Genomic DNA, 17,742 nt, shown 5'->3' on the forward strand with positions numbered 1-17,742 from the left:
GAAATAAATTATTCTTTGCTTTCCGATCAAATGGCTACGTTGAAGGATTTTATTAATAATAATAAAAAGAAATAGAGCGAGTAAGATAAAAAAAAAGAACTCGAGAAACGGGTATGTTTTTTCAAAACTTATACTAGGTCAGAACAGCACTCTGAATTTTTAAAGATATGTCAATATGTGTTAGCGATCCCTGCCCGTAATGGCAATACCGTAAGAATATTTTCACTCATGAACATTCAGTGGGCAGACGAAAGAAACAGGATGGGAGTGGAGACCCTTTCAGCAATTCTTCAAGTACTATACAATTTAGAAATGGACTGTTGTAACTTTTATAATTTTGTATTAGAAAAGAAGGAAGTTTCAAAAATGGCTATGACAACAGCTAAGTAATTTCATGAATATACCTCATGAAAGGAACTCAAGTTTCGCATTACATTATTCTCATACTTCATGTAACTCATTTTTATAATTGAGAAATGTTTCGTATATTTTTAGTAATGTTTTCAAATATATATATATATATATATATATATATATATATATATATATATATATATATATATATATATATATATATATATATATATATATATATATATATATATATATACACTGTAAATCATATGGTGTAATGAAACACCCCAAAGCACCCTTTTCAGGTGTGATGTAGCACCTATGAGGTGTTTTTTGTGAATTAAACACCCTTAGGTGTCACATATACATCCTTTCGGTGTTAAAGTTCCACATACAGGTGTAAGGCAAGCATAAGGTGTTACTTTACACGTTTTGAAAAAGTGTAAAGTGAGTAGGTTAGGGAGTAAACGATTACACAGAGGTGTAAACTGCTCAAACAGGAAGTTCACATTAGTCGTTTTATTACTCTTGTAAGTATATATTATTGCCAGGTATGCAAATATTGTATACTTTACAAATATAAATATTTTTAACGTTGGTCTTCAAACGAAATATACGACAAGTGTTAATAATAGAGGGCGGTGAAGAAATTAGTATAAGTTGATTCACGTAGTGCCGGAAACTGACCTAACTTCAAATACATAATTTTTTTGCAAGTATCATACGCGCTTTTGGAAAAAAAAAAAACCACATTACAGGTAAAGTATAGCATTTCATAATGTTATTATCAATGGGATTAACATTTTTATTATTTAAGATTGCAACAAGCTAAGATGTGTTTAAGAACGTTATATTGAAGCAACTCTTGCATGCTGCATTCAAAGCTGGAATAGACGTTGTTATATTTAATTCGCAAAGCTTGGAACACGAGATGCACTTTTTTCTGCTACAACTTTGAACCTTGAGCACAACGACTACAATGGGATCGTTCTAGATTGCTCTTAAACGAACATCTTTCATACATGACTTCGCTTGGCATTACTGTGAAATAACATTTCCGTAACACTGGGTAGAACATTGCCACAGGTAGGCTTGCTAATTTCAGGGAGCACGTTTAGTAGGCAAGGTTCTACAACACAGGTCCCCCTTCCCACTGAGTTGTAATAAAGACAAAACAACAACGTATCCTGCGGTGCTCTAACCCGCCTTCACTCGCTAACGCTCGCTCGGCAACCTACTTGTATGTTAGTATATAGCAAGAAATGCGTATCTATCGTTTTATATCATTTTCTGTGATTTTCTGCGTCGATAAAAACACTGGTGACGAAACTAAATACCGGGAGGGAAGAGTTTCACTCTGCAGTGTATTCAACTATTTTTAAAGGTTGCAGTTTAGGCCTACATGTTATAAGTAGCCCAATCTGTTTGCGCTTAATAAAGAACGCCCTAAATTATATAGTTGTTATTGAATGGAGGAATGGGGGGCACGGTGGCTCAGTGGTAGAGCGTCCACCTCCGGTGCTTGGGGTCCCTGGTTCGGGACGTAAAACTTAAAGATTTCATTTCATTTTTTGAATGGAGGAATGGTTCACCATTCCTATAGTAATGCAGAACTATTGTATATGTATGGAAATTACCAATTTAAAAACAACGTAAAACGTACGTAAGTGAGATTCTACCATGTATTAAGCAGCGCGAAGGTTTACGTTTGACGCACCAATCGAAGTAATTGTTGAATAATTATAATTCTTTCACCAATTTTCTTCCTATTGTTTCCTAAAAAATTTGTGCTGGGTGGCATGAAAATATCTCAATGTGCGTAGATAAAATTGAGGGGGCCACCAGAGATAATTGTTGAAAGATTACAATTCTTTTTCGATTTGCTTATAAATACAGTTTCCGGATGTATGGCATAAGAACTACAGTGCAAAAGAATAAATCAACTAGTGATAAGTGGTCACTAAAAAGCACGAATGCTATCTAACCGAGCCAGGGTAGGCGAAACTGGTTTGGCCGCGCGGGATTCGTACGAAGGGAGCAGGCGCGTCAGTGCTGGTGGATATAAGCGTAAGCGAAGATAGTGAAAAAGAAACGGATTCTGGCAAATATATGAATTTCAATAGCAATTATCATGGTTTCATACTAGTAACGTTCCACTTGCAAACATAAAATACTGTTTCTGTACACTGTTTCTTTTCTGTACATTGTGCAGAATACACCGCCAGTGGAAAATATCATTAATAGAGTAATCTCTCATATGCACTAACTTATTTTATCCACCGTAAGGCTATGATTGTACACTAGTAACCTTACATTTGTAAACCTAAAATACAGCTGTATTACTTTGCATAAAATTTTGTCGCCTGCAGAAATATGTTCCTTATAAATATATCTTTTCATACCAAGTATTAAATTTTACCTGTAAATCTTTCAAAATGTGGTTTGCCAAAACTACATTACTACCTTAAGCAGATTGGGTACAAAATATTACGTTTTATTCGAGTTCATTATAAAACAGGAGCAACCCGTAAAGCACAGCACTGACAATGTCAATGACTAAAAGATTGCTTTAGTGTTGATAACTTAGAGAATTACACAATATCTTGTAACTGTAAGTTTAAATCAGTTTAAAGCTCACTATGCTTGAGTTTGTTTTAAGTATACATTTATCGGTTGACAAATTATTTTCTCTGGTTTTAGCCAGGGAAGAATTCAGATACGTTTCCACTCGAGAACTGTGGAAGTCCTCGCCGTTGGTCTATCGGCTACCGCATGTGCCTTTGCTGTACGTGGTTCTGGGTTGAATTCCAATTAGAACGAAATATTAATTTTAGAATCCTTTACTTGCTAAACATCTGTCTTCTCTATCATAAAGAGCGTCAGCATTGGACGTTAAACTAACGGATTTTCATTTCATTTTTTTTTTTTTTTTTTTTTGATTGTGAATCCTTTGGGGGAAAAGGAGGTAAAGAAGAAATTTTCCTTTATTTCTTAAAAAGGCTATGGGATTGGATATTTTGTCTTTCGGGATTGACTAGTGAAACCTGATTATAGTGCATCTTTCTTTTAGGACTATTATTGAAATCCAGCATTTTGGTAAATATGTAATAAAAGTATTGATAAAACATCAGCGTGTGGAAAGTGTAAGGGTAAGTGTAATTGCTTCAGCACATAATAAATTTAACAATTTCTTTCAGATTCTAGATCTCAAATGGAAAGAATTAATTTTATTGTTTTAACATACAATATAATTTTGAAACTAGGAAACCTAATGCTATCTTTGTGTCTGTAATACGTATTTATTTGTCGATTGACTTCAGAGGACTGAGTTTAATCCATAAGCACAATTTACCTATAGTTCAAACATATCAGATGTACCAGTGGCGGATCCAGGATATGATCAAGGGAGGGGTAAACCATAGTTTGCCGTTTTATCCACTGTAAAGCAGGATTGAAGCCCATTTTATCCAGTGTAAACCTGAGCGTCAAGGGAGGGCTATAGCCCCCCTTGGATCCGGCACTGAGATGTACGATCGCCTTTAATAATATCTTACTCTCTCCCTCCTCTACCTGAAAAACCCTGTATTGTTATCCACGTATGAAATTCAAAGCCAAAGGCAATCGTCATCAACCAGTTGTATTTTTATTTCAAGTCTAAGTATTAAACTGTGCTTCGTATGGTTGTAAAAGGTTGGGTGGATTTTTTTTTGTTAATCTTGAATTTAGTTACCTAATATTGGCACTCATCTTCTTCTTCTTCATGAATTGTTGTAAGAAGAGTCCGCGTGATTTTCGGCCAATTGTTTCATTACTGGTATCTTTGAACACTGAAGTAACAGTGGAAGACAAACTTCGTTCTTCTCAAACTTGATACTTTGAAAAACTTATGCAACTGGTTTTGTTATTGAAATACTCTAATAGAATGAAGAAATAAGAATCGAGTCTCAACGTTATCTTCTACGCAAAATAGATGAGTTCGAGGTGGCTCAGTGGCAGAGCGTTCACCTCCGGTGCTTGGAGTCCCTGGTTCGATCCCAGCTCGCGCTGTGTGGACTGTGTGGTGGACAAACAGCATGTTCGTGGGTTTTCTCGGAGATGTCCCGTTTCTTCCCACTTTCTTCATTCCACCATTTCATTCATTTCTCATAATCACCGTCTCCTTTAGCCTAACCGGCATAACCGTGGGACGTAAAACTGAAAGATTTCATTTCTATGCAAAATGGAGTTAGGTAAAATTATCACCACGGTTTTAAATAAAAAAATATATGGCTACTCCAAGAAATCTGAAATGGTTTGGAAACCTACGGGGGACGCTGGAGCAAAACCTCTTACCTCGATACGTTGTATTTTCCTTTTTAATGATGATACACTTTGTTTCTGTTTTTCTATCTGTTTCACCGTTTCACATTTAGAGGAGTGGCCACAGACTTTAACGAAAACTGTGTTGAGATTTTGATCTTCCGCCAGTTGACACAGGATTAGCGTAGAGACTCGTGACGCTATCTAAATACTGGAAACAAGTTAGTTGTTCTGAGATTTTCCCTCTGATTTTAAAATAGCTGCAGTTACCTTTAGTATCAGTTACTTTCGCCATAGCTTTTTGTATCATCCTGTAGTCTTCACAGCTTTTTCTCAAATTCTCTAACATTGCATTAATTTTGATTTTAGATTCCGGGAATTGTTCCATCTTCTTTCTTTTCACAATACCTTGCAAACAATGTAATAATTGGCTCCTCTTGTCATTTGAAAATTCTATAGTTTAACCTTGCCTGGGACAATCCGCGGAACTCTGGGGCAATTTTTTTTTGATACGTGGTACGGTATAGAAATGAAAAAAAAATGAGTATTTTCTCCTTTTGACATCTCTTTTACGAGATGGCACTGGACTTCATGCCCACCCTGTACATTTAAGCACAGTTAGCTTTGGCTTTTCTCTGAAATAATAAACATTTAGGCAAGCATATATATATATATATATATATATATATATTGTTTGATATTGATTGGTTTGTTTAAGCTTAACACCCTTATTTGACCGCGGGGTTGGGGGTAGGGAACTTACTGCTTAAAATATCATCTGATCCCGGTTTGCACACTAGAAATTTTGTAGCCCACCGGATTTCGAACCCGGAATCTTCTGACTAAATTTCGAAAATTAGATACAATCAACGTAGATGGATTGACTTTCAGATATAGAGAAATGTAAGCCTGAAATTTACACGATATGTTGCTCTAGTTTTTTTTATAAACTATTTAAAAAGAGTTTATACCTGTGATGGCTAACTTCTCAGGACTACGGGGCCACGGAGTGCATATTTCGTATCTCGAAGGCCGCAACCCTGTTTCAGTTTTTAGTGTCTTTTTTATTTAGTTCATCAAATAAATAAGGGAATCACTTTCGATTGCGGTGGTTGAACAAACTGTTTCCAGCGGTGTAAGGCTTTCTTTGGAAATAAATGAAGCCGTGTGGGTTTTCCGAAACCTCGGCGAAAAATAGAAGCTATACGAGGTTAACATACCTTGCTGGTTTCAGCAAGAATTCAAGCTGGAATTATTACGGAAGATTGCTGGATTTTGCTTAATGTGCTCGATGCAGCAAAAGGTTTCAAAACCGATCAGACATGCTGGAAAATTTTATTGTCTTAAGCTGGTTCAGCAAAGATTTTCCAGCATATATTTAAACCTGTGTAGTTAATAAAATGACAAATGCTAAATCTCTAAAATTGTCAGAGATAATAAAAATGTTAAAAGCCTCCATAAGTTAATATTTATACAGGGTTCCTACTGGTCAGGGAAGTCATGGAAAATGACTTGAAATCAGGGAAAGTCAGGGAAATTTTATGAAACATTTTTTTTACATTAAGTGTAGCCTCACCAGTTTCAGCTTAGCCAACCATTAATGATCACAGTATGGAACGTTACTCAGATTTACATGGGTGGTAAGTGAAATGTAAGTATTTTTTTCTATGAGCAATTGATTATTGTTTGTCTCTAAATGTTCTCATACATAAATATTCACCGTTATTTATTCCTTATTTATATGTCAACGTCATCCGACACCAGTGAGGGAAGTCAGGGAAATTTTATAAAACATATTTTTTCTAACATTAATTGTAGCTACACCAATTCCAGCTTAGCCAACCATTAATGATCACAGTATGGGACATTGCTGAGATTTTTATTGGAAGTAAGTGAAATGTGCGTATGAACAATTGATTAGTATTTGTCCCTATAGAATAAATGTTCTCATATATAAATATTCACCGTTATTTACTCCTTATTTATATATCGTCATCCGATGCTTGTCTTGAAAGTCAGGGACTTTCCTACCAAATGTCAGGGAAGGTCACAGAGAAGTAGTACTATTTGTCCAGCGTAGAAAGTGTGGTTTATTAAATCACTTAAGAAGGCATATATATCTGTTATTTTTTGGGGGGGGGCACGCCATGACCGCCATTTTGTTTCCCGTTCTGTGTGCACCGTTTATATTTCTAAAGTTCAAAGAATTTCTCGATAGCTTCAGCAATTTGTTTTCAATGGTAGTACTATTTTTACCTGAATTTTAACCTGTTCTGTTTAAGAAATGGATGTTTCGAAATTGTGCGTTACGTGCCCAAGGAAAGAGCTTGACGAACCAACAGTAACTTTCATTGGTTCATGATAGCTCTGGGGAATTCCTTGCGCCCGCATCGCACAGTTTTGAAACGCATTTTTAAAATAAAACGTTTATGATTTCATAAGTGATTTGTTAAGCTGCACTTCCTTCTACGTTGAATAATATTTGAAATATAAGCCTCTGAAATTCATTTCCCATCCTTTTGTAAGCATGTATCTCTGAAACGTAAATTTTGTCCAAAGTTCAAGAACGGTTTTTTTCTTGTTTTCACATCCAGTATCTAACATTCATTTTCTGTATACGTATTAATCTAACACCCTGTATACACCTGAAAACTTGTAAATTGTGACAAGGAAAAGGCAAAAAATTTTCGGTCGCCACAAGAGTGGGGATCCTGTCATATTTCCTTGTGGTTACTAATATATTCCTTCTATAGTTTGTATTCCATGTATGTAAATGTAATGTTTAGTTAAGTGAAATAAACGAAATAACTTTATGTATAACAAAAGTTTTCCTTGATTTTGTTAAAAGTGTACAACTTGTAGAATAGTAAACGATGCACGTTCATTGTATGTATTTTCACTTGTAATCAAGACTTTGTCAAAGTGTAATGGAATCTGCTCCCACCGAAGGTGTAAGATATTTCAGGTGCTTCCCCTTCCCGCAGGTATATGCTATTTGCATGACGTTACCTGCAGTGTATTTTGTTGATTTGTATATTGCTTTACATGCAGTTCACACGATAAGGCGCGAGGGTCTGTAGTCTCTAAAAATTGGGTGCAACTGGCAGATTTAATCAAGGGTAGTATACGTGAAAGGTTATGCAACTTTTCAAATGTAACAGCTGACTACATCATTTTGCATGATGGACTAGTGCTTCAAATTTTTTTTTCTTCTTCGGGTTTGAGGAAAAACATACCAACAAGTAAAGACAAAGTGAGAACAGCCCATCATGCGAAATGATGTAGTCAGCAGTTACACCTGAAAAGTTGCATAACCTTTCACGTATGCTACTCTTGATTAAATCCGCCAATTTAGTGATGAGCAAATGCAAGACCAAGACCAAGACCGGGGTGGTCTTGGTCTTGGTCTTGGTCTTGCACATCCAGTCTTGGTCTTGGTCTTGCACTGCAACCCTTGGTCTTGGTCTTGGTCTTGGTCTTGCACACCCAGTCTTGGTCTTGGTCTTGGTCTTGCATGCAAGAGTCTTGCAAGTCTTGCATTTAAGAAATCTCAAGCTTTTCATAGGTAAATTTTACTATGGATATAAGTAATAATTAACTCTACAATGCGCCAATAGTAACAGAAATACAACGTATGTTTCTAATGTAATATAGTTTAACTTTGTGTATCATGATAGTGTACAACACAGGTGATGACCTTTCCTTTTTTTAATGGGTGCTCACGCTTCACTACTTGTAAGATATGCCTAAATCACAACGTTTCGTAATCTGTTTATATTTTTTAACAGATCTAACACTCCACTGGTTCCCAAACTGGGGAGGCTACCCCTGAGACGCATGAAAGAAAATCAAGACGGCACAGATTATTGAAATACCATGATTGCAAAATTATTTTTACACTCTAAAGGCGTCAGATTTTTCTTTTCAACCACGATTAGCTAATCCTTGTATTAATCAAATTTCTAATTAAATATTGAGGTTTTGTTTAAACTTATTCCAATATGTACTCTATGTGGCAGAAACATTGACATTACGCAAAAGTGATTAAAAAATTGCAGGCTTTCGATGAAGAAAAAAGGAGAGAATTAGCTGTGTTGAACGGACAACGAATGAGGTGTTAAAAAACTAGCAGTAGGGAAAAAGAAGAATTTTAGATATTGTTAAGAGAAGGAAGAGGAACAGGTTAGGATATTGGCTGAGGAGGAACTGTATTATGAGAAACGTGCTGAAGGGTATTGTGGAAGGAAAGAGACCGAGGGAGTGAAGGAGACTAGTTGAAGGAAGGTATTAAAACAGAAAATTGCTACGTCAAGACGTAGAGACTAGCTGAGGACCACCGAACGTCAAACCTTCTCAGTTGCAGCAAGTAACCTGTCAATAATGGCAGAATAGCTATTATGAAGATGATTATATATTTAGCAATATTGACTAAAAAAGGGAGAGAGAAAATTAAAATAATAATTATTATAATCAAACCTCTTAATATTTTAGAATAATTTGAGTGAAAACTTAAAACGATTCAACTGTCTATGTCTTTTGTGTACATTCAATCTATATAAATACTTTTGACCTGTATTGGAAATACAAAATAACGGCATCAAACGCCGTTATTTGAAGTCTCACTTGTGAATATGGATTACTAACATCAATTACCCACTTCGTTGGGTTAATAATAATAATAATAATAATAAATTTCGTTAGTCAGTCACTTTTACTATTAGTAAAGCGCTCTCTGATATAAGCCATTTTCGATTATTTTTATATTTCTCTCCCCTCCTCCTCCCCAAGTTACTGGGCTGAATTTGAATTTAAACGGCATCAGAAGTGTCACTGTTCGTCTCAGAGACCCCCAAAACTAAGGATTCGGCACTAATATCGGTCATTTTCAATAAACTTATATATCTCCTTCACCCCCATGTTGTGAAGTACGGCATTGGAAGCGTCATTGTTCACCTCAATGACCTCGAAGACCATGAGTTCGACATTGATAATGGTAATTTTTGTTAATTTTATATATCTTGTTCCTCTCCCAATTTGCGGTGCTGAATTTGCATTTAAACGGGATCGGAAGTATCACTGTTCACCTTAGCGACGCCGAAAACTATGGATTCGACACTAATATTTGTTCATTTTTGATGATTATTATGTATCTCCCTCTCCCCAAGTTACGAGGCTGAATTTAGTCGTAAACGGTATCGGAAGTGTCAGTATTCAACTCAGCGAACTGGAAAACTATGGATTCGACAGTAATATTTGTCGTTTTCGATCGTTTTTATATATATTCTCTTCCCTCCATCAAGCTACGGGGCTGAGCTTGGATTTAAATAGCATCGGAAGTGTCACTGTTTATCTCAGCGACCCCAAAAATATAGACTCCATTTTAATATCGGTCATTTTCGATCATTTTTAAATATCTTTCATTCCCCCTCCCCTAATCTGCACCGTCAAAGTGATATGACAGAAACCACCTCAGATCCGATCCTCACCTGTCGAAAATTTGATTGAGATCGATTGGCTGGTTCAAGAATGATGAAGTCACAAAGACAGCACTTACATTTTTAATTTTTTACATGTACACTCCAGGCCTGAACTTCATCTATGTTGAAAATTTGATCAAGATTGGTCGGGTGTTTCAAAAGTTAATTTATATATATATATATATATATATATATATATATATATATATATATATATATATATATATATCCCTCCCTTCCTCGTCCCCTAGGTTCTACGATCAAAGTGAGACAAACTCTAAAAACCTTTTCAGGACCGAACCTCATACATGTTAAAAATTTGATTGAGATCGGTTCAAGAGTTATTAAGTCACAAACTTAGTCATTTTTATTTTTATTTATATTGATTTTTGTACATCCCTCCCTCCTCCTCCTCTCCTACATTGCTCCTCAAAGTGAACTGACAGATAGCATTCCACGATTGAACCTCAACTATGTTAAAAATATGATCGAGATTGGTTGTTTGTTTCAAGAGTTATTAAGTTTTACTTATTATTTTATAACTCCCCCTTCCCCTCTCCTACGTTTTATCGACAAAGTGAAATCATGAAAACACTCCCAGGCCCAAACTTAATCTATGTTGAAAATTTGATCGAGAGCGCTCGGCTGGTTCAAGAGATTAGGATTCACCAAAATAGTCATTTTCAATTTTATAATATAAATTTATTGTTGTAGTATAATGTTATATAGTTCAAACCTCGATGTGCCGTATGCCTAAGGAGGCTAAAAGTTATATTAACAAACAATTATTCAATGTATAAGCATCCGCCCATGAAATCAAACTTGCGGTCACATGCACTAAGTTTTTGTCAATGTCAGAAAATGTTATTTCGATATTAGTTTTAAGAGCACACATTGAAAATTTCCAACGGATGCTTGAGTCTCGGAGCCAAGGCCATACCCATGTAGTCGACACCTATGGTGTACGGTATTACCGATGTTCAATACTACATTTCTCTTTAGTTTTTGAAGAACACCACTAATATGCTTTGAAATGAAATGAAGTATCTAGTTTAACGCACCAAGGCTAAGGGAGACAGTGATAATGAGAAATGACTGAAATGGTGGAATGAAGATGAGAAATGACTGAAATGGAGGAAACGAAAAAATACCGAGAAAATCCACGCACACGGTGTTTGTCCACCAAAAAAGGTCACATGGTGCGAGATGACACCTGTGTGGCTTCAAAACGATAATATCTACAGAAAACGCGAACAACCTATTCAGAAAACAACATACTGTTGCTATAAGCTACAGGGGCTGATCGACTCACACGGATTGCATAAACTACTGGGAACATATTCACTCCAGCAGCATTTTTACTGAAGCCAAGAAATCCGTCTCCTTCTGTTTTACATTATATAAAAAAAAATCAAGTAGTGCCCGTACTTGTGCAAGACTCTTGCGCAAGAGTCTTGGTCTTGGTCTTGGTCTTGCAGGTATGGTCTTGGTCTTGGTCTTGGTCTTGCACCCCTGGTCTTGGTCTTGGTCTTGCATCGGTATTCCTGGTCTTGGTCTTGGTCTTGGTCTTGGTCTTGCATGCAAGACTCTTGCAAAAACTGCAAGACCAAGACTCTTGCGCTCATCACTACGCCAATTGAACCCAATTTTTAGAGACTACAGGCCTCCACGCCTTATAATGTGCACTGCAAGTAAAGCACTATATATATATCACACAATACATTGCAGGTAACGTAATGTAAACAGCATTCACCTGTACGAAGGGGGAGCACCTGAAAGATGATTTCTTACACCTTCGGTGGGAGCATATCCCATTACACCTTTCGCGTTGAAGCATTTACACCCTAAGGTGTAACTCAAAAGTTACACCCTAACCCTAATTTTCCACCCTAAGGTGTAACTAGGGTGAAACAAGAAAAAATTGTTTCACCCTAAGTTGTAATGTTACACCTTCCTTTTCAGTTACACCTTCCAACTTGTCAATTACACCTCAAAGGTGGCAGCATTTAGGTTCCACCTAAGGGTGTAAGTAAAGGCAGTGAAGTTACTCCTCAAAGGTGTTTGTTTACACCTAAGGGATGATAGTTTGGCGGCAAAATTTGCAGGTTCGTTACACTTATAAAGTGTTAGGTAGCACCTTACAAGTGTTAGTTCACACTTTTGGGTGCAATCTTACACCTCATGGGTGTAGTTGTGCGAACTCGATACTGTACACCTTTGGGGTGTAACAAATCAGCCGGTGGAAACTTTACACCCTTCACTTACACCTTGAGGTGGAACCTAAATGCTGCCACCTTTTTGGTGTAAAGTTACACCTTTTTGATTTACAGTGTAGGGGCGGATCCAGGATATGACCAAGGGAGGGGCTAAACCATATTTTGCCACTTTATCTAGTGTAAAGCAGGATTGAAGCCCATTTTATCCAGTGTATACCTGAGCGACAAGGGGGGGCTATAGCCCGTATAGCCCTCCCCTTGGATCCGCCACTGTATATATATATATAGGGGAGCAACCTATCCAAAAATAAAAGGCGTCCGGTTTTTTGTAGTTGACGGGTGATCCGAAGTTTTGTGAATGCGAATCAAGTTGCAATGTTTCTTTCAAACCTTCAATGTGAAATACTTTTGCTTGAAAATTCATATATTAAAGTTTTCAGAGCAGTCATAATAATAGTAATAATAATAATAATAATAATAATAATAATAATAATAATAATAATAATAATAATAATAATAATAATAAAATAATAATAATATCTATTAATTTCCTTTGGGTTCAAAATAGAGTGAATGTCGCTCCTGTTATTATTATGCTTCTGTGGTAACCGCTATTTTCACTTTAAAATAAATTAACTAAATAAAATTAGAGATTGCAAAATCAACCAACTTTCTAAGAAAATTTTCTCCATGAGTAAAAAACAGATTATTGCTATTTCAAACATATTAGTTAATAATTACATATATTCGTAAAATCATTATTTGAGGAACAAAGAGGAAATATAAATTGAATAAAAAGTTGCGGTTCATGTATTAATTAAATTTTCATATTTTAAAGAGAAAACAAAGAAAATTATACATCCTTCCACTCCAAGTTCTTTACTTACTTCTGCCCATAATTTGTTCACGACGTGTAATTTGTGGTAATCTGGATGAGCTTGGATCCACAATGGAACTTTATCAAAAACAATTTATTAAAGCATCAACATCTATTTTTATTTTTATTTTTATCTTCGCACTTCGCAACGTCGTCTGCTTTCACGCAAAACAAACTCTTCTCTCACAGAGCGCTCAATTTCTCTCCATTCGCACGAATTCGAATTCGAACGAACAATCCCAGAATGTTGGGATCGTTCGCATTCGTATCTTTTCGTCGGTTTTCGCGATTCGCAGGTCGGAACTAGTCGAGGCACTCCAATTTATTTACACGTGCTGGGAAATTCGCATTCGCAATCGCATTCGGAAGCAATGGAGGTGCAGCCTAACTCTATGGCCTATGGAACCTGGAGGTTCAATGCCGCGTTCACAAAGCTCTTCATTGACTTCTGTCCTTAGCAAACTGTATCCAGTTTCTACTTTGTATTCCTATTTTTGTGAGATCCATCTTAATATTGTCCTTCCATCTGCGCCTAGGTCTTCCTAATGGTCGTTCTCCGATTGGTCTTTCAGTTAAGACTTTGAAAGCGTTTCTACTTTCTTCCATTCTAGCTACATGACTTGCCAACCTGAGCCTCCTAGATTTGATGACCCTAACAATGTTTGGTAAACCGTATACATTATGTAGTTCCTCGTTATGAAGTTTCCACCATTCCACATTCCCGTTTCTCTTGAGTCCGAATATTCGTCTCAGGATCTTGTTCTCAAATGCTTTCAGTGAGTCTATGTTCTTCCCTCAGAGTAAGTGACCATGTTTCGCAACCTACAGAACAACAGGCATGATTATCGTTTTATATATTTTAAGCTTCAAATTCCTCGACAAAATTCGCGATGACAAGAGATTTTGAACTGAATAATAACACGAATTCCCTGTTTTAGTTGACATTTAATTTCTTCGTGAATATGGTTTTGGTCTGTTTAATCTTAATGCTAGATATTTGAAGATATTCACTTTATCAAAAGTATTATTTAATATTTTAACGCATCCATAATTTGCAATATTATGATCACAACGACCATGTATTTAGCTTTCTCTGCATTTACTTCTATACCCATGTTCTTGGAAACGTTTAATAAGACCTCTGCATTTCTTTCTATTGTTCTCCCATCATCCACTAAAGTTTTATTATGTTTTTTGTACAATAAAACATATTTTTTATGCTATTTTTTTGGGGTGTTTGCACCTCATTTTTAGTCTTTTTTTCGGGTTATCCGCGATTTCCACTATCCCCTTGGTGGTGTCCTTGCCACCCAATTCCGCGGATAATCGCGACTTTACTGTATTGACAATTTGGGTGAATACACAACTTCTTTTGTATAACAGTCTATGTAAAATAATAAAAATTTAGGGTAAGTAGGCTTGTCATTTATTTATTCATTTTTATCATTCTACGCGTGTGCACTATTTTACCCAGCAATGATCGCTTTAGTCGTTTTTTTTTTTCAAATAAGAAACAAATATTGATATTATTTTAAAAAAAAGAAAAAGAAACGATAGTTGCTTGAAACTCCACTTGTTGGTGCAAGTTCATTCAAAAAGACGCGCATCAGAGAAAGGAATAAGTAGTGGGGGTCGGGAATGTTATGGGTGGAGCTATGAACAACAACACCACCAATCAGAATCGAGTTACGTCATGGTGGTTGGCTTACGACGTAAGAGGCGGGTAAATGCTGTTACGCGCCCACACACTCACACACACACACGCAAACTTTTTTTTTTTTTTTTTTGCTTTCTTCTCGTGTTTTGTTTGTCGTCTTGAGGAATGAAGAGAGAGCGAGGCGCGGCGCTGCGGATGTTAGAAACGTGAGTGCTTTCTGTGTAAGGTGGGCCTACGTAACGTTGCTTTCAGAGCGCGAGTATAGCACGCCAGGAAGGCGGGTAGTAGTTTTCTCGTCAAGCATACCAAACACACACATTAACACAGGGACCGCAAAACAAGAGATCTGTTCATTCAAATCTCCTGAAAGAAGAAGGATTTGCCCTCAGGGTGAAAAAGCCACAAACGTAAACACCTGCAATACTGTACAGCACTAATACCAGAGACTTGCGTGTTGTTATTAGTGACAACAAATACTTACAAACAAATAGCTATTTTTTTTTCCTAATCAACTGAAAGAAAAAAAATTGTCAACCGCACGCCCTGTTGTCAGTTACGATATTGCATGTATGTTTATTCAATGTGACTAAAAAAAATTGCATCATTTTTTAACATTAACATTGCCACAAAATATAAAAAACAGTGCAAATTTGTGTATCGAAAAAAGTTCTCTTTTTTATTAGTGCCTTTTTTTTTTTTTTGGTTCGTGCAATGACTGCTGCATCGAGTGCTCAAATGTCACAAGGACCGTCCGAAACTTGCCGTAACGGGTCTTCCGTGGTCCAAGATGATGTGGATGCTGATATGGAGGGTACAACAACAACCAGTGTTCCAAAAGCAAGACCGGACTCTGGAATGCCCGATGCTGGTGGTACCCCAGAAGAGAAGACAGAGATAAACGAGGCAGTTGCCAAAGTGCTTCAAGGGTATGACTGGACCCTTGTACCCATGGCCAATAAGTAAGTATCCACCTTTATTATTATTATTATTATTATTATTATTATTATTATTATTATTATTATTATTATTATTATTATTATTATTATTTTTGTAATACAAATTATCATTTCTTACCTCATTTCTCCTGTAAATTTTCCTGATTTTTATAAAAAGCGGAGGGGTAACTCTAAACTTAACCCTAATTTATTATCATTTCTGTAGGTTGAACAGACTTAGCATTAAAATACACGTTTAGTTGGGTGATGTGTGGGCAGCACATCACCCCCCTCTTCTAGACTGGAACAATGGAAGGGATCCAAGTAGCTTTCCCATTCCCTCTTGGGAGCTCAGTGGAAGTGCGCTTACCTCTGGTGTATGGGATCCATTAGTTCGAATCCCGCCCAAGTAAGTTTGTGGTGGATAACATTGTGTCCGTGGGTTTTCTCCCGTTTCCTCCCACTGTCTCATTCCACCATTTTTTCCATATCATTCACTTGTGTTAATCATTCATTGTCTCCCTTAGTCTAAAGGGCATAATTGTGGGACGTTGAAACAGTGACGCAATAGGCTAATTGTCCTCCGGGGCAAGAACTCGTCTTAGCGCCGCCCCCCCCCCTGAGCAAGCAAACCAAAACGCTCCCCCGACGACACCTGATATTGGCATCACACAGTAATTATCCTATCTCATTTTTTCTTCAAGTGGTAAAATTTGACTTCAAAATTGCAGTACATTATTTAAGTTTTAGTACAAGATAAAACTCACCAAACTAATTAGTATTTGATTGCCAAATAATCTGAGACTAGCATACTTGACACATTCTATTATAGTCCTGTCATAATAACTCGAAATCACGATGTTTTTTGGAATTATATCGGGATGTGCATATGTGTAGAATGAATAAACAGTCTGTTGCTGTAGAATACAATATTTAGTTATGACAAACAGTCAAGCTGTTGGTTCGAGTATTATACTCGGACATTTTACAAATCCCTTAAATTGGTGAAAACACAAAAAAGCTGGAACTAAAATTTATCTTTGCGGGCTCTTTTGACTGCAACGGTTGTTACAGTGTCCTTAAAAGATAGCTTTGAACCTAATTTATACCCAATAGATATGATCCTAAGGTTGGTGAGTCGTTGATGTCCTGTTAAGTTTCTGAGGTATTTTTTTTATGATCTTTAGTTTGCTATAAAAAAAAATGCCTTGCCTTACAGGAAAATAAATATTTGCCCACTTTTGCACCCCCAATCCTGTGCTCGGGCACAAGCCCCCTTTGCCCCCCTCTTAGTTACGTCTCTGCGTTGAACTGAATTTTTAATTTTTTCTATTGCCTCACGATACTGCATCAACGCCGGAAAGCTTTGTACCATGATTGGGTATCGAATCCTGGACCATGCGTGTTAACAAGTTTCCTAGAAGAGAGAAGCATGTTTTGCAAGTAGTTTCTGAGTCACTGTTAAGGGTATCAAACATTAGGTATAATCCGGTACTTATATTCTTTATCTAAAATATATACATTTTTCTAATATCATTAGTGAAAAACATTGTTCAAAAATCTGACATATACAAATTGGTAAACCGTCTTGTGCTGAACGAAGTGATGGGCGTGAGTCAGGGGCGTACTCACAGGGAGGGGTCCTCCAGGTTTGGACCTCCCCCAAAATTTCAAAACTGAGCATAAATTTGTACACTTTCTCAATATAAATACTTGTTTAACAAAGAAATGGTCGATGTAGCATGAAAATTTGATCTTCCATTTCATCTGTACTCTTTGTCTTAAGAGTCTTCATCCCGGCGAAATTAAAATACCGCTAATTTAACAGTAATTATGTGATATCTTCAAATAGATAAAAGATCATCGAAATGTGGAACAAGATCGCCCTAGACAATATTATTTTACATGAGAAACCGTTATCACGACT

The 17,742-nt window shown here is 36.5% G+C and overlaps 1 protein-coding gene across 2 annotated transcripts in view; it reads left to right on the plus strand.

Annotated features, from left to right (window-relative positions):
• Positions 1-1,021: 1,021 nt before the first annotated feature.
• Positions 1,022-17,742, plus strand: part of LOC145680232 (transcription factor Sox-10-like) — a 195,291-nt gene continuing 178,570 nt past the window's right edge. Inside the window, exons 1-2 of one of the 2 annotated variants that reach the window (XM_081750548.1) lie at positions 1,022-1,112; positions 15,564-15,839. In XM_081750548.1, coding sequence (XP_081606674.1) covers positions 15,592-15,839 — 248 coding nt within the window. In that variant the 5' untranslated portion in view covers positions 1,022-1,112; positions 15,564-15,591. Of the gene's footprint in view, positions 1,113-10,463; positions 15,840-17,742 lie in introns of those variants that run through there. The other variant, XM_081750549.1, reaches the window with a different exon arrangement.

The sequence above is a fragment of the Thermobia domestica genome, chromosome 3, assembly GCF_964235325.1.
Source record: "Thermobia domestica chromosome 3, izTheDome1.hap1.1, whole genome shotgun sequence".
Lineage (NCBI taxonomy): Eukaryota > Metazoa > Arthropoda > Insecta > Zygentoma > Lepismatidae > Thermobia > Thermobia domestica.